The following is a 23,474-nucleotide window of genomic DNA, read 5'->3' as shown; positions in this document are numbered from 1 at the left end:
CAGAGAAACAACTCCTGCTGTCAGACATGGTAGAAATCTGCAACAGGAACCAGGATTAGAAAACCAGAAATCAGTTTCTAAAGTCATAAAAAGATGCAACAGATACACTGACTGATCTAGATTTATACAGAATAGGATCGTGAATTTTGACAGCTTTGAACAAAGTTTTAGATTTGCAGAAAAGTTGCATCAAATGTTGAGCGTAGGCAACTCTGCAGCTCCTCCAGAGATACCGCCATGGCTGCTTTTCTGGTTAATGCCAAGTGGACGTCTTCACTACGATAAGGAAAAATGAAAGGAGTCCTCAGACGCTGCTGCTTTGAGCTGCCATTTAAAACAGGTCAGGAGTTCTTGACATTAAAATGAGCCTCAGAAGCCACCAGTCATTTAAAATCAAACTTTATTGATTGCTGGGATCTCAAAGACAATGAAATGAGAACAGAAAAGAGATCAAACACATAAATAAGAAAAGAAATGTCTACCAAGACAGGACAGTCTTAAACAGAGAGCCCCCATAACGTCACGTCTCTGTGGTTTTAAAAGCATCAGATCTGTTTTCATCCAGCAGATACAGCAGAACTTTCGTCTCCAGGCAGCTTCTCTCCTGATTAGCTCAGCTTTAAATCCAGTTAGTTTTCAGCACTGTGTTCAAATATAAAGCAACAAAGCACAAACATAAAAACTTTCATATTCTGCTATTTTACCCTAACTAAGCCCCCCTGAAAGAATTGCTGTGAATAACCAGGTTAAAATATGCAGCAATGCGTGAACTGCTCAGTAGTCTCCGTCTAATCCGAGGGAATGGCTTAAAGCATTGCTGACTGTAAAACAAAGTACAGCTGATTTATGAAAAAAGGATTTTTCACACGTGATTAACGTCATGTGGTGCCTGTGGAAGGGGTGATGACGGTTGAATGTCACACGGTGGGAAGTGTGAAGAAATTAAACTTATCAGATGTGTAGAAACAAAGTGCTTCTTGCTCAGACACAAACTTCCGGTTTTTGCTTTTTCTTTTCTACAAACTTTCTTCTCTTTCTCCTCTCCATTTTGCACACTTCCTCTACTGGTTCTTCTTCTCCTTTTGCTTGAGCAGTTTGCTGATCTCCCTCTTGGCCATGGAGGTGTACTTTGAGATGACGCCATGCTGGTTCAGACCCGGCAGCAGCAGCAGAAAGCTCACTGCAGACAAAGTACAAAACGTCAACAAATTTCCTGAAGTATTTCCATCCCCATGAACAGGAGCTGGTGTATGGAGGACCGATCCTACTAAAGTTGGCAATAAATACAGAAATAAATGGCTCGCTAAAGTAATTAATGTGCCAAATATTGCAACCATTTTATTAGTTTCTTTAATTACTTTCTATATTCTGTATTTTTTGATAAAGTACTGTAAATACTTAAATTCTGAAGTGATTTCTGATGCAATCTGAACCTTGATTTTTGCAATAAAGGATAAGATCATCGATCACATAGTACTGGACAGGACATCGCCCATTAGCCGCTATAGCTAGTGGCTCCATTGCTAAACATTGAATCATGTCAACAAAACCCAAACTGTTCCACTGAGAAGGAATCTGTCACGAAGACATTTGCAACGCTCTCATATGGCTTCAATTAAAGCTGAGAAAATTTCCAGTGTTGATACATTAAATATTAATTCTCCCTATAAACAGTTTGGTTTCTATCAGTTCTGCCAAGACACAAGAGAAAACTAGATGAATGTTTACAAAAACAAGGCAGGAAGTCCAGTTTGTCATTCATTGACCTTTCAGAACTTGAAGCGCCACCAGAGAATAGCAACAAAAGACCAACCCAAAACCACAAGTAGTATTCCTTTCTCTCGTTCAACTTTACTGCACAACTGTTGCCGTGGTAACAGCTCCACTAGTCAAAAGAGCAGAGATGACGTTCAACCGAATAGGGAACATTAATGCCAAAAATGTAAAAATTTCACCCACAGCACAAGAAATACAACCCCAAACAAAACGTTCTGATACACTTTCATGTTTTCTGGCTTGGTGTTCACTTTATGATTATTAATAAGTGGTCGCATGGACACAGCAGCAGCAGATTAGCCGATTTAAACATCCGCCCTGCTGATGACCTGTCAGAGCGAAGGTCACCTTATTTTAGTGCCAGTGAACTGAAACATCAAACTGAACAGCAGGAACATCTTAATGTTGTCAAAGTCAAGCTGGCATAACTGACCTACTTCCTCATCATTTTCTTTAAATTAACCTGAATGCATGGAGACACCCTGGGATCTTTTTATCTAGCCTTCAGTGTTGATAGTAAAACATTTTGTCCCTTTTTCAGATTCTCTGCATCTTTGTGTCATTTTTCTGACTCGATACATAGAAGTGGAGCATGTTGTCACATGATAGATTTATTTCATTCAATTGGTTTAAAATGATCAAACAAGCAAAATGAATGAAAAAAAAAATCTTATATCGTCTACACCTCTCAAAAGTCGATTTACTACACCATCAGCATCAGGTGTGACGTCTGTCAGTGAGAAAGATCTGATGATTTGAGGGGATTTTCTTTATTTCTCAAAACTAAGTTAAGAAATGTAAACCAGGTTTTATTAGCAGTCAGTCATATAACGGCAGCTGCTGCAGAATCAGGAGAAAACTACAGTCATTCAACATATTGTTCTTAGAAGTGTCAGACACGGCAGTCGTGTCTGAACTCAAACCCAGCGTGTCTGAGCGCATGCAGCTGATGACGCGTCAGAGTTACAGGAAGGCGCATTCATCATTTATCAAAAGGCGTTTTAATTCTGAGTCACAGCAGCAGCCTGGCAGGCAATAAAGATGTTTACAGAGTTACACACAGAGACTTCAGCAGGGCAGAGAAACCTGGCAGAAATCAGCAGCTTGTTGCAGAGGCTAGTGGCCACATGGGGGCAGTCTTACCGATCAGGTAGGTGAGGAAGAGGTTGTGGACCTGCTGTCCGATCCAGGCCACCGCCAGCAGGCCGCTGATCACCGAGGCAAAGTACTGCAGAGAGAAAACAGCATCATACGGACACTGGAGAGGCACCAATACCAGATCAATAAAATAGTTATAGATCAGTGATCAATGAGCCTGATGCATCAGAGCAGATCTATTCAGTCAAATTCTACAACATCAGGTTTTATTATTTATATTATACGTAAAATTCCTCATTTCTGAACCATTTGAAAGGTTTGTAGCAGTTTATTCTTACATGTTTGACCAAAATAGTCAACCTGTTAATTGTCAGTTTAAGGTACATTGGTTGTTTAACTTCCAGTTTAACAAATTAAAGCTGTTTTGATTTTTACTTGTTTGGCCAAGCTAGTGAAGCTAGCTGTGTTTCTGAGTGTGTTGTGCTGCTGCAGAGTTAAATAATAAATGTGTAATTCAGTACATTTATACCTCTTCAAAGTCAGTTCAGCTGTTTTTCTGTCAACACTACACCTCAGATATCGGCATCAGAAGTGAAAAAAGCAGATCGGTGCATCTTGGACTGAAACCACTTCATCAATCCCTCCTCCATCTAATCAGGTTCTGTACGAGCAGCTCAAACTGCCAGGTCCAAGTTTAACCATCAACTGGAGGCTGAAGTGAATCAACCCAGTTCCTGCAGCGTGTAACCCAGTTTGAGCTCTGCTAAGTGGAGCAGCTGAGTCGAGTCAGCTGATATTTTTATCTGAAACCCAGAAAAGGCTCGTCGTTGTGCCGCAGCAGAGCACACAGCCGTCAGGGTGACAAATGGAGTAAAAACGAACCACTTTGGGTTTCTCCTCTTTCAGGGCGCAGAGACGCTTCCACCAGCCGACGACGCGGCGCTCGCTCCTCACCAGGTTGTTGCAGATCTCATGGAAACGCTGCTGCTGCTCCGTGGTCCTGCACACAAACCGGAGCTCAAACTACACAGCAGCAACTTCAAAAATACATTCGAATATAAAAACTTTCAGTGTGATTCCATAAAAACTGCTCCTAAATCTTTATTATTCTCGTATTAAAAAGCCAAACTTGTCCCATATTCAGGTGTGAACTGTTGACTTCTTCAGTTTCCTTCTCGGGTGAGAAAATCTCAGGGCTCTTTATTTCTGCTGAGCCAACGTTTCTATTTCAGTCCTGGTTGGAGATGAGCCCAGAGGAACCAGAACCGGGCCAGCGGCTCGTCTTCCTCCCCCAACCCGCCGCTGAAGCTTCAGCTCCGAGTTTCACTCCTTCATCAGAAGTTTGGCTTATCAAACTGTGAAAATCACCAGTTCACCAGAGTGACAGATTTACTGAGGTGGCGAATGAAGGTTCTCAGAAATTTGGAGTCAGATATAAAACAAACTGAAAAAGAAAATCTGGTAGAGAAATTCTGACCTGACATAAAGAGTCTGGCTCTTCAGAGCACCGAATGAAAGAGACTGATGGAAAGTTTGGTGCATTTTGGGTTATATATACACACATCTTTTTTGCTTTTGTCAGAGTCAACTTAATAAAACCCATTAAGTTGCAAATAGCTGCGTTTGATAAGTACTTTCATATTTGCTCTTGTTACTTTTTGCAATCGAAGTTACAGATTTTGTGAAGCTAATTTAGACATGTTTGCATTTATGACAGTAAATGTGACCTTTTGTTTCTCATTTTGTATCGATCACAGATTATAACGACATCAAGTCAAGCTGAGGCAGCAGCAGGAAGAGATACTGCCACCTGCAGGTGGGAGTTAGCATCACTTACACCTAATGTCTTTCACAATGTTTTATGAAAATTTGCAATCAACGCAACTATGTATTAGAGTGCAGGAATCTGTTTATTTTGTGTGAATTTAACTTTTTTGCAAAATCATAAAAAACCATTGAGGGCTACGGCGGGCCGTATTTGGCCCTCGGGCCTCGACTTTGACACGTGGTTTAGTGGAAGGAAAACGTGATAAAACGATGAGCCTTAGAGAAGTGTGAAGTTTATTTACTGCCACACTGATGCAGTAATTCATGCAAAAGGAGCTCAGACGGGCGTGCCGTGGTGGCGTAGCGGTTAGCGCGACCCGTATTTGGAGTCCTTGAGTCCTCGACGCGGCCGTCTCGGGTTCGACTCCCGGACCCGACGACATTTGCCGCATGTCTTCCCCCCTCTCCTTCCCCGTTTCCTGTCAGCCTGCTGTCATATAAGGGGCACTAGAGCCCACAAAAAGACCCTGGAGGGGTAAAAAAAAATTTTTTTTTTAAAAAAAAAAAAAAAAAAAAAGGAGCTCAGACAAGTGAAAACACTAAACCGTACGTATGAGTACCATTCACTCACCCCATGTTTAATTAGCCTTTATTCTAATTTCCTAATAAACTGGATCTTGGGTTTTTATCAACAGTCAGATCACACAGCGATTTACTTCCAGTGTTCATTTCTGTTGCTATAGCAACACGTGTGATTGATGAATAGGATCATCAGGCTCAGGACGACAGCTGGAGGATGGAGGTCCAGCAGAATGAAACTCTATCCTGAGTCGGTCGTCTTGTTTTCAGTCGTTAATACACACCGCCAGCCAGATGGAGTCTAGTCAAAGCCCAGGGAGACTGTGGGCTGCTTTAAGGTCACAGCAGTAAACACAGCAGAACTGAAACTAAAATCAACAATTCTGAACTTTAGCTTTCTTACTGGTGCTTTGATGAGGACTTTGACCCAGTTTTTAACAGACTGGAACATTTAAGTCTGAAAGCGAGGAACCTTCGAGAGAACAAAATGTCCTCTGGTTGGGAAGCAGCGTGAGCTCTTACCACTTATTGGAGCCAAACACTTTGAGAGCGACGGTGGGAACGAAGTAATCAGCCAGGCACAGCAGCATGACGGTGCCGGACAGTCCAGTCAGCACCGACGGGTCCAGGTAGTAAATCAGCCTGCAGAGCAAACAGGAAGTTATCATCATCTTCCTTCAGGCTCAGTCTGAAGGAAGATGATGGAGCCGACGCTTCAGCTTCCTGTTATTGATCTGCTGCTGATGATCAAACTCAGACAGAGAATAAAACAGGAACTTCTTGTTAAATAAACTGATAAATGAAAGAAACTGAAGATCAAATCCAGCCTGGAATAAATTAACACTCCTTAAAAAAGAACTTTCACATTTTCTTCAGTTGAGCTAAGAAACCAGAATCAGCGACTAAAAAGAGAAAAGTCAGAATCAGTCAGCAGATCCTGCAGAGCAGCTCAAAGGAAGCAAACACAAAAACATTTTACATAAAACATTTTCTCTTTGTAGCAGACGGGATGACAGATATTTTTAGATGCCTGCTCTGCTTATACACCAAGGTGGATCTCTAACTGTAAAAAATGATGTAAACAGAACAAAAACCTAAACTAAACCAGATCAGAGTTGTTTAAACTCAGAACACAGGGAGACAAGCAGACGCCATGCAGACAGGATGTGTTCACATTTATACAAGTTTACACATCTCCAAGTATAAAACTGAAACATTAAAGACCATTCAGTCACGTAAAATTCGTATTCAGACAGTTTTAAGACTTGTTAACGTTGTCTGGGTAACGCTGCGATGTGAGGCGGACTCACAGGAAAACCATGGTGGTCACACCAACCAGAGCTCCAGGGAACCAGGGCCGCTCCCAGCGCAGAACCCGATCTCCGGCTAGGATCACCTCCCTCCACCCCTGGAGCTGCTCCTCCAGCTGGGCCGTTTCCTGAGCCTGCACACACACACACGAACTTTAGTAACATGCAATTCAGGTTAAACTCTAATCCAAACATTTATTACATTAATCTAAATTTAATACCTCAGGATTTTATTGCAGAAATTAGGGCTGTATAATTATATCGATTCTACGATATTATCGATTTTTTCCACTCTGGGATAGTATCGATTTTTCGATACGTTAAACCATAGCGGTCCACAGGCTTGTACCGTCTTTTTAACATGTCTGGTTTGTGACGGCGTAGCAGCAAGTGTCCGCCTCCCCCAGTCTCACTTTCAACTTGTGCTTAAAGTGCACATTATAAACTACACACCAGTTTTTAAATTGTGTTAATAAGCCAAGTAAAACCGGAGTTATGCTGAAATAAGTAAACCATATTTTTCTGAATGTCAGAGAAATGTCAAAAACCGGCTTTTCCGGTTATAGAAGGAAATGAGCTTCCAAAGGTAAAAAAACGAAACGCAACATCAGATTCTTTTGCTTTTGGAAATCTCAAATCTTCAATAAATAACGATGGGCTGTATTTTGTTGCTAAGAAACAAAGTAAAGTTGCGCAAGTAACTGAAAGAGAAGCGGTAACGGTGGTAAGATTGCAAAATTAATGCAAAGTTTGGATATCGGAGCGACTGGTGGCATCCACTTTGTAATTTGTTTTTAGCTCAGTGGTTTCTGTTCTGTATTTAAAGGTTTACCTGAAGAATGAACGCGCAGCATGCAGTGGCGCGTTGTTTTGAAAACGAAGAGGAGAAACCTGCAGCCGCAGTCTTGGCGCAGTGAGGATTGTCATGATGGCGGATCGATCATTCTTATTAGCAACTGACAGAGTATCAGAGACTGAGAGAACGATGAGATCCTGGCAGTTTGAGAGGCAGCTGCTCAGAGATCCAAGCAGGGGAACGGCGGCGCTGCTGCAAGGAGTCGATCACTACGGGGTGAGGCAGAGCCGCCAGTAGCCGCCATTAACCCAGCAGCTAGTAGCAAACAGCTTACAGCCACGGCTAACTCAGGGAGCCAACGTAGAAAAGCCTTTTCCCTACAGTCCAAAAGACGTTTTTTATTCTAAAACGCAGCCACAGTACGTCCAAAAGAAAAACATAAGTGCAATCATTTGCATATTGAGAGTCAACAGAGGCTGATAATCTCCCCTCTCAGCTCCTGGATCAATGTGGAAACTTTGAGTTTCATGTCAGATCCACATGAATTAAATGACAGAAACTAATTTTCTCACAGCATCTTTAATTCATTTTGTCCAGCTGAAGACTGTTAGACTCTGTCCAATCAGAGTCAGGTATTGCATAGTTGGTGCTTTTAATCAGTTTTCAGTTAATTAAATCCAAGTCTATGGAACACAAAATGTCACTAAAATCACTCTGTCCTTCTAAAATTTTTCACAAAATCCTAAAAGTTCATCGAATCATATTGAATTGTATCGTTTCCCAAATATTGTGATACGTATCGTGAGATTATCGTATCGCTACACCCCTAGCAGAAATGTGGGCCAGAACCAGCCAACCACTTAATCCTGCTGCTTGTGAACCTTCTTCCTTCCACTCAACTTTCTAGCTCTTTTTATTTCTGATCAAACAGGAGCCCTTCCCCCCTTTTTTTTATTGGTTTGATGTTAATAGTTTTTTTTTTCCTATGAAACAAAATAAATAAATGTAGGAAATGCATCTCTGCATTAAATGACAAGGACGTCCCATCACTGCATGTTTTAGGCGTTTCCTTGAGTCAGCACACCTGATTTCGCCTGATCAACCGGCTGCTGCTGCATTTCCTTCGTCTGAATCAGGTGTGTTACAGCAGAGAGCGCTCTTCATTATCACGCAGGGCAGCATTCCTGGGACCAAGGGTGGGAAACGCTGCTCTACAAAATGATTTTCACCTTCTGAATTACTAAATAACATCAGTCTTTAAATGGTTTTATTCAGCCAAACCTTCATCCTTCCTCCAGTTGCTAACAGACTCCAGACCTATTTAAATGATCCTCTGTAAGCTGCATTCAGGGAGGGAAAAAAATCATCATCTGACAAATTTCAATCCGATGTTCGTCAGAAAGCCATGCTCAGAGTTACAATGATAAACTCAGTTTAGCTTACAAACACATTTCTATTTACATGCCATAGTTTGATTCAGCTCAATAATATATGACCCCATCAGTTTTAGGCAGCTCTGCTCATCCACCTCATTTGCTTTTGACACTTTAAACCTCACTCTGGCCACATGGTTAGGCAGATTGCAAAGACGTTGGAGTAGGGGATATGATCCTTCTCTATTGAAAGTAATTAAAGAGATCGAACTACCTCCTTCTCTCTCTCTGCATCCATGAAGCTTCCTTTTCAACTCGTCCTGGATTGGGGTCATAGGTCAGGGATTACATAGATTACTCAGGAAAATGTGCAGGTTCATCTGGTACTTATTGTAATCAAAGTTTTGGGATGGCTGCTATTGAGGTTTCCAGATCTTTGTTCAGTTCTACCCTGGCCTTGCACCAACTCATAATAAAACAAAAATAAAATACCAATTGTCCCATTAATGATACGCTAATTCCATCCTTCTTGAAACAAATAATTAGATGGAAAATAATTTTCTTAAATTAAGCTGTAATAATATTAGAAAACAGCCTACTAAAAATCCAAGTATAACATTTAAAAACAGTTTAACATGGATTTTTTTCAATTAAATTAAATAAAAATGGTGTACGGCTAAACTGATGAGTACAAAATGGGGTTTAGAGCCGTTTTTAAGTTGGTGTTCCTGGATGTGAGGGCCTTGACAAAGATAAGCAGCTATAAAAGAAAAAAATAACTTTCATAAGACGTAGCAGAAATCAAACCGGGGAAATTATGTCTGAACAAACTCAACCAATCTGATTTGAACCGACCAAACCGAGACAAAGGTCGTCAAACTGAGTCTGTAACGTTTCCGAGAGGATGAACGCGCTGAAGATAAACCCTCGGAGCTTCCTCTCACTAGCTGCGGCCAAAACCAGCGGCAGAGCTGCGGTGGGTTGCTTAAAGATAATGATTTGAGTCTAATGTTCATTTAAGTGTCTCTAAAAAAAAACAGTGTCATAATTCAAATCAGTTGCACAAACTCACCACCAGCCTCCGCAGCGGGAGAACAGAGATTAGCAGTAGCTTTGGCTAACTATGCTAACACTCCCAGATCACTCAGAGCCGATCTTTAAAAAAAAAGGCCCATCATACTTACTAAAAGATTTGCGCTTTTGTTGTCGCTTTCAGCCATTTTCACTGAAGGGTTCGGTTCGGTTCTGTGAGCTTAACTTAATCAGGCTCTTTTCCACAGAAACGACCCGCAGGACGACAGATTACAACACCCTCCACCTGCTGCTGCAGCGTCTCTAACGGTCGACGACTGACGCAGGGAATTTTTATCTGACTGCGTCACAACCTCCTCTTGGTGCATTCTGGGATATGAAGTTTTATTGGTCTAAATACGAAAAATCCAGGAAACAAACTCAACCTTGGTTCTTACGCATGTAAAACTTTTTTTAAACTACAACCAAATTTATGTATGTACTGAAGAGGATTAGGGCCACCGAAAAAAAAAGTTTAAAGTCAGAATTCTGAGATTAAAGTCAGAAAGTCAGAATTCTGGTGTTAAATTGTCCGAGATTTAATCTCAGACCATTAAATCTCAGACTTTAAAAAGTTTAATCTCAGAACTTTAATCTCAGAATTCTAACTTTAATCTCAGAATTCTGACTTTAATCTGACTGACTGACTTTAACCTGTGGCCCTAATCATCTTCCGTAATATATAGCTTTTCCAACAATAAGATGAAAAATAAAATATATTTACCTAATAATTATGATACACTGCTTAGTTTTTTGTGAGACAACATTTTAATTGTGCCGCTTATGGGGGCAGTAGTTTGGCGAAGTCCTGTTATGTTAGTTCTGAAGAATTTTGTTCATAGTTTTTGATTGATGTGTTGCATGTTTGGACAATTATTCTCTCTGGCTCTGGATGCTGTGCAACTGAAAGAAAATTTTCAGGTACTTTCTCACTCTTAGACAGTTGTTATGACATATAGTCATGTTATTTACAACTTTGAGCAGCTAATTAGGATCTCGTAAGCCCAAATAGTACATAAATTATGCCCCCAAATCCCAGAGTTGAAAAGGATGCTTTCTGGATGTAGAGCAAGACCAAAGAGCAGAGAGAAGGAGAAAGTTGAAACCATCTCTTCCTTCCATCCATCTTTCTAACCATATAGTGAGAAAGAGATTTAAAAAGGACCAGCAAAAGCAAATAAAGTGGATTACTGATGGTTGCCAACAAATTATGGTGAAATCCAGAATATGCTACTGTGGAATATTACTTCTGCTAACAGCTTGATATCTGGGCATGACAGTTATGAAGCTGTCACGCAGCAACAATATTCAGTCAGAGGCCTCTTTAGATTAGTTGCGAGACTGACTGCTATTGAAAATCCGTACTATCTAGTGCCCACAGCATCACCATCCACAACTCTTTGATGATACTTGGATGATGAGAGTCATGACAAAATGTATTTTCCCTGGTATAAATAAATTATGTTTTCAAATGAGTAATAATAATGTAATAATATTAAGATTAAACAAGTTCTTAGTTCTACATAGTATATGGGTGATATTGACTCTTAAGATCGTATATAATCTCATATTTCCTGGTAGGGAAAAAAACAACTGTTTAAACAACTAGACCTCTGGTACAGCCCATTCATCAGGCTTGTTGATCAAGCTGAATATAGAGAAAATTTGTTGTATCAATCATTATATTTTAAATTACAAACTAGAGAAGAGCTCTCATTTCCTCCAGCACCAGAACGCCGCAGTTTAAACGTGCGAACTTACGTGTGACGTAGATGGATTTCATCCTGTAGTTGCAAAGCGAAGCTGTTAGCTGAAGCTAGCAGCATTTCTTTTATTTTGCCACACTTTTACTCAAACGGTTGTCGTGAATATTAGTGTTGCTGAGTGGTTCTACGGGAAGTTGTCAAACACCAGACTCTTTAACGAGCCATTTCGCTTACGTTTCTCCTGGAGAAAGGCTGCTGGTACGTAATGATTACGTTAGCTAGCTTAGCTGGTAATAAGAAGGCCTCTTTCTTAACAGAGCTAAATATATCCTAAACGTAATAGTTAAGTAACTGTCTAGACAATCCTTCGTTAAGGATGATATATATGATGAGTTAAATGTCGATTTTATTTGGGTTCACATGATTTTTATTAACGTTCATGAAAACTAGCTTCGACGGGCCTGATTTGACGCACGTGCCAAAGCGCGACAAATATAACCGTTTTTCCTGACCAAAAATATAAATTTATGGTGACAGTGTTCGTTTTAAAAAAGCCCAGAAAGATTGAAATATCCTCAGCATTTTACTATCTGGAGGCCCAGACCGCACAAAGAAGCTGTCAACAAAATGTCTCCCGGAATTATTGTGTTCTGGATCGGTGGAGGTGTTGTTCCTTTATGAGCAGCAGAAACCTTTAAACTGCAGTTTATGAAGGTCAATTATACTGTTGAATGTCTGACCATTGTGTGCGGTGTATCATGGTGGTCTGCTTTAAGGAGAATATTGTTAATCATTCGTAAAATATCAGATTTCTTTTAACAATTTTGTTTGCTGGGAAAACAAAATGTAGCCCTAAAAGAAATTTGGTAGAACTTTTGAATCTAATGGGGAACAATAAATGTGATGTGAGATGATTTAATGATTTAATAGAAATATAGTGTAAGATTAGGAAAAACCTTAAACACAAACTGTGATGACTGAGTGTGATAATAATAGATTTGTTAGCAACATTTTCAAATGATGCTAACAAAGTAAATGATTTTATCTGGAAGAACAAAAAAATAAGTATAATTTTAAAAAAAAATTATACTTGGATTATGTACAGTCTGGCCTAGAATTAAATTTTAAGACACTTTTATTGTATCAAGAAGTTTGTTTCTGATTAAAAACGAAACATGCTTCTCCCAAAAGATATTAAGACTATGCAAAAGGGATGCTATTTCTGTAGGAAAATCTGTTTTAATTTACATTTTAAAAATTGTGGCTTTTTAATAATTGATGAAAAAACATTTATTTTTATTACAACAATCAAAGGCTTTTTAGTAATTTCTTAAATGTGTTTTGTATTTTTCCACTTGTATTTTTGGTGACACATCGTTTACAACAGCTCATAAATCTCTGATTCTGGAAAACTTCACCCTAATCTTTACTTCCTGGATCAGAAACCAATCAGGACTCAATAAGACGCTAATATCCTTTCTAGTGTCATTAAAGATGTTGGTAAGATTAAAATATCACCTTAAATCTGCCAGGGAGATTAATCATTTTTTATTTAATTGAGTGAAGATTAAAACATAAACTGCTGAATCAAACCAGTGGTCCCAAAAAATTACTTATTTTAAAAAACATCAGTGACTCATTCATCACATGATCCTTAGTGAATGTTCTGCCTTTTTTATTTTGGTTGGATTAAATGTCGTTTTACTTGTAGCGTTCATTTCATTTAGCCTATCAGTGTCAGTTTTGGTAGAGAATTTGGCATTTTTATAATTAAAAACGGCGACTAAAACTACTCATCATTCAAATGAAATAATAGTCACAATTATCACAAATTCTTCTGGGATTTCAGAACTTGTGTTTTAGTTTTGATTGGATCCAGATTTTGATCTTGCTAATTAATCATCTCACATGTCACAGAAGTTGATTTCTTATTTGGGTACTTAAAGAGATTAACATCATATTTTTAATCCCTGTTTGGACCAGTTGGTTCTGATGACAGATTAAAACCAAACAAGCTGATTTATACCCTTTATTACAGTCATGTACTATTTCACTAGAGAAGAGTGTGAGTAGATTTAAAAATAAATAATTTCTGTTTGAAGGCTTATGCCATTATCGGTTCAACCATAACGTTTGATCCATGCAGAGCCATGTACAATGGTATTGGCCTGACGACTCCTCGGGGCAGCGGCACCAATGGCTACGTGCAGCGCAACCTGTCGAGCCTGCGGGTCAAGAGGCCCCGAGACGAGCGCGGAGGCGAGCGCGATGAAAAGGACCGCGAGCGGCTGGAGAGTCAGCTCAACCGGCAGCCCAACGCCGACATCCTGGAGCACCAGCGCAAGAGGCAGCTGGAGGTCAAATGCGCCGAGCTGCAGGACATGATGGAGGAGCAGGGGTGAAGAAAAAAACTCTGACAATTTTTAGCAATATTTCCTGCTTTTCTATTTATTGCTCTATTTCGATCTTTAAAAAAGCGAGTCTTTTTAGATTTGTGATTTGAAATGTAAAAAAGTGAATTCTCGTTCTGTGTACTGACGCTCTGACTTCTGTTTCTTCTCTTCTTCAGATATTCGGCCGAGGAGATCGAGGAGAAGGTGAACAGTTTCCGCATGATGCTGCAGGAGAAGGAGGAGCCGTCTCCCACTGCCGCTCAGAAACCAACGTGAGCACGAAACTAAAACTTCACGCACATTCTGCGTTTATGTTGAAAACCATCTCTGTAGGGAGGTGAAGGAAAATAACAAGAAAAACCTCCAAGTCCGGCTAAAGTCTCCCTAAAATGATGTTTTCTGCTCAAATGAAATGAAGGTTTAACTTTTAGACTGTAATTCTAAAATATGTTTGGCTTAATAGCAATAATATATTCTTCCAAAAGAATAATGGACTCATAGTCTTTCATTAGGTGGAACCAGAATGTTTTCTAATATATTGAGAAGAAACTGGGACATTTTGGCAATATCAACAATATCAAATGAGAGTTTTTGCTGCACAGATGCAAGATCTCATTTGTTCTTTTAGTGGCTGATTTCTTGTCCTTTCAGTGTGACAGAAACACACGCCCTGGCTGCAGCCAACCAGCAGAAGAACGACCGTCTTCGTGCCGCTTTCGGCATCTCCAGCGACTATGTGGACGGGTCGTCCTTCCACGCTGACCGCAAGGAAAAGGAGAAAGAGAAGCGGGAGCAGGAACGTCTGGAGCGGGAGAAACTGCAGCAGCAGAAATACATGTGAGCAGGAACACCATCAATGTTGCAGCATTTCTGTTACTAATATCCACAAACTTTAATATCCCGCTAATGTTGGAAAAACTCAATTAAAATCACATGTGAATTAGTTTGTTCATGTGATACGTCAGTAAAAAACATGTCATACCATCATCCTCCAACTACTTGTTGATCATGATGCAAAAAATCCATTGCAGTTTTGCAAGATAAACTAATTTTGATACGGCCAAACAAAAACACCTCGACCAGCTCAAAAACATTTTTATCAAAAAACGAGTTTTTTCTAAATGGCCATGTTTCTATTAAGCAAATTTATTGTCAAAATGTCGATGGAAACGCAGCCAGTGTGAATTTATGTCACTGCTGAAGGAGTTGCCGTTTATAATGTCTCTCTGTTTGGCAGCTTGGTGGAAGATTCAGATGACTCAGATTCTCCTCCTAAGAAGCGCAGCCGGAAGAAGAAAAAGAAAAACAAGAACAGAGAAAGGTGAGGATATGATGCTAATTTATTAAGAAGGAAGGACAGAATTATGAGGATCCATCTGAGATTTTTATGGTTTGACTTTGAAGCAGCTCAGAAAGTTCGTCCTCATCTCCTCGCAAAGAGAAGAAGAAATCCAAAAAGAAGAAAAAGAAGCGGTACTACTCCAAGTTCCTCCTTTAAACAAAACATTTCTCCTGCTGTTGTTATATTTATGTTAATTCTCCATGTGATTCTGTTTCAGGGAGGCATCAGAGGACGAAGACGACAGGTAGCTATTGTTCAATTCATTTTATACGTCTTCTGAGTTCATCTGTGAACTGATTTCTAATGTTCCATCCTTTGTGTTTAGTTCCTCAGATGAGAAGCAGAAAGTGTCAAAGAAGAAAAGAAGGAGTGGAAGTTCCAGTCCTCCGAAAGCGAAGTCGGGTCGGCGCAGAAGCGTCTCCTCTAGTTCAGATCACAGGTCTGAACCAAACGCTCTTCATCGCTGCTGTCTTCATATTCAGCTCAGAAAAACTTTATTAAGGCATCTGTGGTCGTAGTTCAGGAGTTATTTGGGCTTGTGAGATGGTAATCAGCAGCTCCCAGTTATGAAAATAATAGCTTGTTGCCATGGTAACAAATCAGAGGTATGAAGAAAAGATCTTTCCAGCTGCTCAACATCCAGAACCACAAATACGATCAAAACTCTAATCAGAAATCCTTTGGTTAACACACATCTTTAATTCTGCTTGGAGATTTAAAGATTTAACACTTATTCTGATTTAATAAGTATTACAACAAGATTTAATTTACCTTATAGGTGAATAAAGCATTTTTGATTTTGAATTGATGTGTAGAAAGTGTGGACAATAACAGATGCTATCACAATTAATTAGAAATTTATTCAAAAGTTGATTTATTTCACTAACTCTGTTCAGGTGTAATAAACTTAGTGATACATTTTTACTGTTAATTTTTATACTGGCTGTAGCTGAATGTGCAATAACGCACTCGCCACCGGGTGGCGCACCTCCCTCTCCCAGTCCAAAGTAATAAACACCCGAACCTTTGTAACACTGGCTGTTAAGTTACTCAGAAAAATACAATATTTAATAAGATAAAAACTGATTTACCTCAAAGCTATAGTAATCATTTAGCAGACATAAGGGCTTAAATATATCAGTGTTTAATAAATCTATAAATCAGTTTTGTGGATAATTAAATTTGCTGGAATAAATTAACATTTTGTAAACATTTCAATAATTTTTAAAGATTGTGAGGGAGCCTGACTCCATTTAAATAAAAAATAATTTACTTCTATCCAGTACTGTAAACTTCCAGAATCACAGGCAGTAGCTGATGTCTTATTTTGTTTCTGTTGTTCACAGCAGCAGATCTCCACCTCCATCCAGATCACATCCAAAGGACCAAACCGCAAAAAACACAGAAGGCAGAAAGGGGCGTTCGCCAGACAGGAGGCGCCGTGGTTCTGAGGAGCGCAGCCCACGGCGTCGAGCGGGCGACGGGGTGAGAGTTCACCGTTCATTAACAGCTCCAGGTTTCCGTTATGCTACCCGAATCTTCATCCCCCAGAAATACTTCCGTCTCCGCTCAGCGTTTCAGTTTTACTAGATTACGTCCCCGATCCTGAGGTGAGGTGACTGAAGGAAATGAGGTTTAGAGTAACATTCAGAGTAGAAATGTTTAGTACATTTTCCCCTGAAAACTCCATCCTCAAGATTCAGGGTAATATGAATTTTACTTGTTTCCTGCCTGGGTAATCAGCTTTTATCTTTTTACATTTAGCACAGGCAGATTTTCACACCTGATTGTCCAGTAGACTCGGTTTGATTCAGGACCAAAATTGCAACATTTGCTATATTTTCAGCTGCTGCAGTTCTCTTTCACACTGCACTGAATCAAACAAACCAAACTCTTTGAGCAACCTGTTCCCCTCCTCGCCTGTAGGGGCGCTGCGCCAAGAACTATTGAAGGAAATGACACCAAAACCTCTGAGTACAACTTCCAACTTCACAAAATGGAAGCAAAAATGGAGGTGTCAGATTTTAGCGGTTGGAGGATTTCTCTTTTGTCTCTGACAAAAGACCACAAGTCACTTTTCCTGCTAGCACTAGGCTACTGCGTTTGTTTTGGTTGTAGTTACCCAGAATGCTCTGCGCTGTAGTCCACTTCCTGCTTTTGGAGCAATCTCCGGTCCGCTTGGCGTTCACATTCAAACCTAACCAGAGTTCAATTCAACCGAAAGCAGACCGAGGTTTGGAGGACCAGTTAGCTTAGTATTGGCACCTCACCAACCGAACCGGACTTCCTAAGGCAACTAGAGTTTGATTACAGAGGACCAAACAGGGCTGGAGTGAATGCATCCTTATTGAAAACTGTACTGTTGTGATTTAGAGTGAAAATGTCTAGAGGAAGATTTCAAACATGTTTTCCCTTGTCATGCAGAGGAGGTCCAATCCTGAGAGGGAGAAAGAGCAACGCCGGGAGACGGACAAGACCAAAAGGAGACATGACTCCTCGTCCCCCTCTCCGTCTCCAGAGAAAGACAGAAACGTTGATCAGGGGAGAGCAAGAAAATCCAGAAGCAAACAAAGGGAGCGAGAAAAAGGGCAGACCAGGAGCATGGACATGGACTCAAGACAGCACTCCAGGAATCTGGAGTCAGAGAAGAGGAGGCGGTCCAGGAGCGTGGAGGTGGAGAAGAGGAGGCGCTCCAGGAGCGTGGAGGTGGAGAAGAGGAGGCGCTCCAGGAGCGTGGAGGTGGAGAAGAGGAGGCGCTCCAGGAGCGTGGAGGTGGAGAAGAGGAGGCGCTCCAAAAGCGTAGAGGTGGACAAAAGAGAACAATCTAGAAACAATGAGAAGGGGAGGCGGTCAAAGAGTCGAGAAATCAGAAACACAGAGAAGGAGAACGTACCTCAGAGGATCAGACGGGAGCCCTCCTCTTCGTCTTCTTGTTCTCCTCCTTCTCCTCCTCCTCCTCCCCCTCCTCAGCAGGAAACAAGGGGGGAAAGAAGCAGGGTCCCTGAGCGGGAAAAAGACGGGAACAAACATAGAACGATGAGACATGACTCTCCGTCTCCTCCTCCTGAAAAGGAACAGGCACGAAGAGGAAGGAGTGTAGATAAAGAACGTACAAGTGAGAAGGACATTCAGTCAAAGACAAGGGGACGAAATGAAAGAGACGTCAAAAAAGGTGAAGCTCAGCGGCAGGATAGAGAGAGACAACCGTCTCCTCGCCAACAGAGAGGAGACAAGATACCAGGCGGCCGGGATTTCCCATCGCCAATTTTGTCCCCATCCTGCATCAATGGAAGCCAGATTGAGAGGAGACAAGAAACGCACAAAGAACGATCGACAGACAGGCATTTGAATAAGCAAAAGGAAGAAAGTGGTGAGAAACGTAGGAAAGATGGCGGGCCTTCTGCAGACGGTAGAGGGGACGGGTCCAGACCTCCGGAGAAGCAGAGGAGCCCAGTGAGAGAGAAAAGACGGGAGGAGAAACTAAAACAAACAGAAAGCAGCAGTAGCAGCAGCAGTGATAGCGACAGTGACAGCTCCTCATCCTCCTCTTCGTCCTCATCCTCCTCCTCTTCATCTTCCTCTGAGGAAGAGGATAACACCGATAAAACTGCATCACCAGAACAAGAGAGAAGCATTCATAGGAAAAGTGCGCCGTCGGCCATCGGAGCTGCTGTTGAAAGGTTTCTGGCCAATGGGAGGAAAGAAAGCGCCACTGGTTCTGAAGGTGACGGACCCAGACGTCCCCACCGGGAATCTGGACCGGACAAACCCGAGCGTGAAAGACCACCGCTCAGAGATCCCGCCCAGGATCGCCCGTCTCAAGCTAAAGGACAAGATCGGTACAGTCCCACGCAGGCGGAAAGCCGGAGTCCGTCTCCCTCTCCACCCAGGAGACCCGAAAACAACCGAGGTAGGAGGTTCTCTCCGCCTGAGGCCAGAGCTGGGGACAGGGCGAAGGACAAGGACGCTTCCAAGAGAATCACAAGGGCCAGCCCCAATGCCAGGAGCCCACTCTCTCCAGCCCAGAGGACCACTACCATCCCACCAGCCGCCCGCACTCCTCCAAGGCAGTATCAAGAACCCCCGTCCCGGTTCAGAAGAACGTCACCGCCTCCATTCCCATCAGACCGTGACAGGGACAAGGGACGAGAATGGGACAGGGACAAGGGACGAGAATGGGACAGAATAGTCAGAAGGAGCCGGTCCAGAAGTCCTAGGCCCAGAAGTCTGAGAAGACGCAGCGGGTCTAGGCCCAGAAGTCCGAGAAGACGCAGCGGGTCTAGGCCCAGAAGTCCGAGAAGACGCAGCGGGTCTAGGCCCAGAAGTCCGAGAAGACGCAGCGGGTCTAGGCCCAGAAGTCCAAGAAGACGCTATGGCTCCAGGCCCAGAAGTCCCAGAAGGCGCAGTGGTTCTAGACCCAGAAGGCGCAGTGGTTCTAGACCCAGAAGTCCGAGGCGACGTAGTGGGTCCAGGCTGAGAAATCTGAGACGCCGTAGTGGTTCTAGGCAAAGAAGCCCTAGAAGACGAAGTGGTTCTAGGCCCAGAAGCCCAAGACGGCGCAGTGGGTCCAGGCCTATATCTAGGCCTAAAAGTCCAAGGAGACGCACTAGATCTAGGTCCAGAAGTCCAAGAATCCTCAGACGGCCAAGTCCCCCTAGCAGGTAATGAAAGTAAAGTTATGAACATGCCGTCAACAATACAAGCTTAAAAGAAAACGTTCATACACATTTATCTGTTCTAAGCATCTGATCAGTGATTGGATGGGTTGTAGAGCTGTGCATCATCTGCGTAGTTATGGTAGCTATGCTGATTTCTTCTTCTAACCTGAGCCAGTGGGAGCATATAGATTTAAATAGGGGTTCCAGGATGGAGCCTTGAGATGTGAAAAGTTTCTGGCGTAATGCTCTGCTTAAAAGTAACCGTCTTACCTGCGGTCTTCACTTTGATGAAGCAGATTATAACATATATTATAAGCCACTGTAATGTTTACATTAATACACATCTAAAGCTATTGATGTTTACCGAAAGGTAGAGAGTGGTTCACATCCAAATTTAAGGAAAACAACACTTCTCATCTGTAATATTCCTGAACAAACACCCAAAGGAAAGGAAAATAATGTGACTAACCTACAGAATGCAACAATTTTACTACATGAATCAGATGTTTGTTCAAGTGTTATCGTTCCACCAGCAGCGTTTCAGTGTATTTAGCTGGAATGCCAACAGTGACACCTGCTGGTGTACGCTTGTCATGACAGCGACCTTCACCTGGCTCAATTATTAAACCGGATGTGAAAAATAAAACCAGTTGGTGTAAAACACAGATATTTAATGTAAAACATCTGCAATTAATTTCCCTTTGGGATCAATAAAGTATTTTTGAATTGAATTATTACAACATAAACATTTTCTAAATCACTAAAAGAAAGATTAGCTCTGCTATTAGCTGATTAGCAGAAGCAAACCCAGAATTGTTCCAAAGTCTAAAGTATGTTAATTTATGGATTATTTACATTTTTCTAAATGAATGGCTTAAATTTCCTCCTTAGAGATTATATCCACATATTGACATTCAGACAACTTAATTTGAGCATAGCACTGATGAAGGTAATGAAAATATTGAACATTTTGTGGCTGTTTCCTTCCTGTGTAGGAGGAGAGTCACTGATGTTATTTTGACTGACATGGAGGAAATCAGCCTGTTTGTCCGTCACACAGTTTAGAAATGAACAGCTTAGTTTTTTATCAACGCCCTGAAATGTTGAAACGTTGCTGTTTCTGCCCTCCAGGTTCCGCCGCTCTCCGTCTCCCCAGCAGCGGCGGCGGGTCAGTCGCTCGCCCTCCACAGACAGGCAGAGAGAGCGAGAGAGGGGCCGGCAGCCAGAGAGACCACCTACAAAGGTCGCCTCCCCGCCCCAAAGGTCGTCCTCTTCCTCCTCCTCGTCCAGTTCCAGCTCCTCCTCTTCCTCGTCTCCTTCTCCGCCGCCGGACAGGAAGGAGGTGAAGCCTCCGGCGGAGAGAGAGAGGCCGCTTCCAGACGACGGGAAGCTGGCGGGTCGCTCTTCGTCGGCTCAGGCTCCTCCCAGGGACTCCCCCCGCGCCGCAGCGGCACCGGGCCGGAGAAGCTCACCATCCGACCCGCGCCGGCCTCATGACGCCATCAGGAGGTCACCGGCCGTCAGCCAATCAGAAGGCAGGCATCCAACGGCTGGTCTCGAAGGGAAGCAGTCGCCGCCAGCGACCAGGAAGGACACTGCTGTGAACGGGAAGGAGAAGGCCAGCAGGAGCAGCAGCTCCAGCTCCTCTTCGTCGTCCTCGTCTTCATCATCATCATCCTCCTCGTCATCCTCGTCTTCATCTTCAGACAGCTCTGACTCAGAGGCGGAGCAGGGCAAAGGGTGAGCAGGAGCAGCTGAGGAACCGACGGGTGTTTTGGATCCGTTGGTTTCCTCATCAAACTGTTTTCTTTTTAACAGGAAGCCAGAGAAAGGACGAAGCTCCCAGTCCTCCTCTTCCTCATCCAGCGATGAAGGGGAAGCCAAGAAAAACAGGTAATGCTCGTCTGGAGGAGAAGAAATGGAGTGATGTGATTTAACTAGACCAGAATCTGGAATAAAATCAGTTTGTTTATTCAGTTATGATGGACTAAAGTTTGAGACTGAGAGAATGCATCCTCTCCTTCCTTTGTCTATTTCCTTCCTTCTTTCTTTACCTCTTCCCTTTTCTCCCTTCCTTCCTTCATTTTTTCATTCTTTCCTTTGTGTCGTTCCTTCTGTCTTTTGTCTTCCTTCCTATTCTTCCTTTCAGTCAGAAGTGTTTCCTTTATTCTTTTCTTCCTTCCTTTCTTTATTCTTTCCTTCCTTCCTTTCTCTGCCTCCTCTGTTTCCTGTGTGTGTTTAGGTGTAATGTGTGAGTTTAATGCAGCTGTTGTTGTTTCCCCCTCAGCCCTGCGCGGCCTCACCGCGTCCCGGCCGACTCTCTCAGAGATTCCCGTTCTCTCAGTTATTCTCCTCCCAGACACATCCGAGCCGCTCGCTCCTCTCCTGCTCCCAGGTCAGCAGAAACGTCCTGATTTCCGATCCTGGTTCTGTTCTAAGTAAATAAATCTGTATTCTGTCATGTTGTTCAGCGTCGGTGAAACTTTCATGAAAGTGTTTCTGTTTTCCCTGCAGGAGCGCAGGCCGGCGGTCGCCCAGATCCTCGTCCAGCAGCAGGCGGAGAAAATGAGCGATCATCAGAAACCTTCCTCCTCCTCTTCCTCCTGCCAGCCTGGACTCCAGCACTCGTTCTGGAGAACTGCTCCTGCAGTGATCTGTTTTTGGTTTAAAGTGGAGCGTTGCAGGCTGCAGCCGCCTCAACCTAACTGTACCTGTGCTGAATGTCGTCCTTCCTGTAGATATGAGCTGTCTGTATTTTGGTTATTATTATGTAACAGGTAAACGATTCCATGCGATGTGAGCAGAAACTGAAACTAGGGTAATGTCTTTTGTTGAAAATGATTCATCGTATTAATAAAAAGTAATTGTAAATTTTATTTGGGTGGAAATTTTCTTGGTTTTTATGCATTTTTACTGGTTTAATAATTGAACTCTTGGATCAGTGCAGATTATCAGCTTTTATCTCAAATCCCAGCTCAGTATTATAAGAAGGAGAACTTAAAAAATCAATTTAACTTATTTATGTAACTTGGCTTGTCATGCTAAACTTTAATGGATGATAAATTGTCCCAGAAGTTGTTACCATAAACATTATTGTTTTTGAGGCCATTTCAACTAATGGTAATGCAAGAAAACATTCTCAAAAATCAAAAAAATTAAATCCTAATTAACGTATATCACTGGAACTGGAAGACATCTTAAACATTAAAAATAAAACAGAAACAGCAAATAAAATGAATTATGAAGTTTTTGTAAATAAAATTGTCCTTCAAAAAAGGTTCTGGTTGAGACTGAAACACCAGACTAAACACGTTTGTCATCCAGTTTTTGATAAAAAAGAGAAAAATTATAAATCAGGCAAATGGAAATTATGCTGGAGCAAAAATAAGAACTGTCTTTGAAAACCCGTAATTGGATTCAACACATTGTAATTATCGGGTATGACTAAGTCTGTTTTGATGTTAAAAGTTGCTAGAGATTTGTGCCCTTCTTATTATGACATTAAAATGAAATTTAAAAGACAAAACTTCACAACTAATAAAAGAAAAATATTTGGTTGTACCTAAAATTTTTTATCCTAGATACAAATTTGTTATTGAAAAAGT

The 23,474-nt window shown here is 41.9% G+C and overlaps 2 protein-coding genes across 5 annotated transcripts; one reads left to right on the top strand and one right to left on the bottom strand.

Moving 5' to 3' along the window:
- Positions 1-382: 382 nt before the first annotated feature.
- arl6ip1 (ARL6 interacting reticulophagy regulator 1) lies at positions 383-10,071 on the bottom strand. The gene is made up of 6 exons (XM_028042264.1): positions 9,884-10,071; positions 6,531-6,664; positions 5,743-5,862; positions 3,757-3,874; positions 2,920-3,004; positions 383-1,180 (listed from the first exon to the last, which is right to left on the bottom strand). Exons 1-6 carry the CDS (start codon positions 9,917-9,919, stop codon positions 1,062-1,064), a joined length of 612 nt encoding a protein of 203 aa, XP_027898065.1. The 5' UTR covers positions 9,920-10,071; the 3' UTR covers positions 383-1,061.
- A 1,452-nt stretch (positions 10,072-11,523) lies between these two features.
- On the top strand, positions 11,524-22,745 carry srrm2 (serine/arginine repetitive matrix 2). 4 transcript variants are annotated; one of them, XM_028042259.1, is made up of 15 exons: positions 11,524-11,734; positions 13,623-13,874; positions 14,046-14,141; positions 14,521-14,706; positions 15,107-15,190; positions 15,274-15,342; positions 15,429-15,455; positions 15,537-15,650; positions 16,558-16,696; positions 17,636-19,716; positions 19,750-19,872; positions 21,001-21,609; positions 21,688-21,762; positions 22,157-22,264; positions 22,384-22,745. In XM_028042259.1, the coding sequence occupies exons 2-15, from the start codon at positions 13,627-13,629 to the stop codon at positions 22,436-22,438; spliced, it is 4,014 nt and encodes a 1,337-aa protein (XP_027898060.1). In that variant the 5' UTR covers positions 11,524-11,734; positions 13,623-13,626; the 3' UTR covers positions 22,439-22,745. The 4 variants fall into 4 exon arrangements, with proteins under 4 accessions (XP_027898060.1, XP_027898058.1, XP_027898059.1 ...); XM_028042257.1 differs by having other exon boundaries at positions 15,277-15,342; positions 17,636-19,872; XM_028042258.1 differs by having other exon boundaries at positions 16,561-16,696; positions 17,636-19,872.
- The last annotated feature ends 729 nt before the right edge of the window (positions 22,746-23,474 follow it).

The sequence above is a fragment of the Xiphophorus couchianus genome, chromosome 16 (assembly GCF_001444195.1).
Source record: "Xiphophorus couchianus chromosome 16, X_couchianus-1.0, whole genome shotgun sequence".
In the NCBI taxonomy this organism is placed as follows: domain Eukaryota; kingdom Metazoa; phylum Chordata; class Actinopteri; order Cyprinodontiformes; family Poeciliidae; genus Xiphophorus; species Xiphophorus couchianus.
The sequence above is the reverse complement of the archived record's forward strand: the minus strand, read 5'-3'. Positions and strand labels throughout refer to the sequence as shown.

Bases quoted from the DNA above. Each gene is read 5' to 3' on its own strand.
- arl6ip1 (XM_028042264.1), bottom strand. From the start codon at position 9,919: ATGGCTGAAAGCGACAACAAAAGCGCAAATCTTTTA. The intron at 6,665-9,883 runs GTAAGTATGATG...GTGTGTGTGCAG, and splicing joins ACAAAAGCGCAAATCTTTTA to GCTCAGGAAACGGCCCAGCT. The intron at 5,863-6,530 runs GTGAGTCCGCCT...TTTGCTCTGCAG, and splicing joins GTGACCACCATGGTTTTCCT to GCTGATTTACTACCTGGACC.
- srrm2 (XM_028042256.1), top strand. From the start codon at position 13,627: ATGTACAATGGTATTGGCCTGACGACTCCTCGGGGCAGCGGCACCAAT. The intron at 15,343-15,428 runs GTACTACTCCAA...ATTCTGTTTCAG, and splicing joins AAAAAGAAGAAAAAGAAGCG to GGAGGCATCAGAGGACGAAG. The intron at 15,456-15,536 runs GTAGCTATTGTT...CTTTGTGTTTAG, and splicing joins TCAGAGGACGAAGACGACAG to TTCCTCAGATGAGAAGCAGA.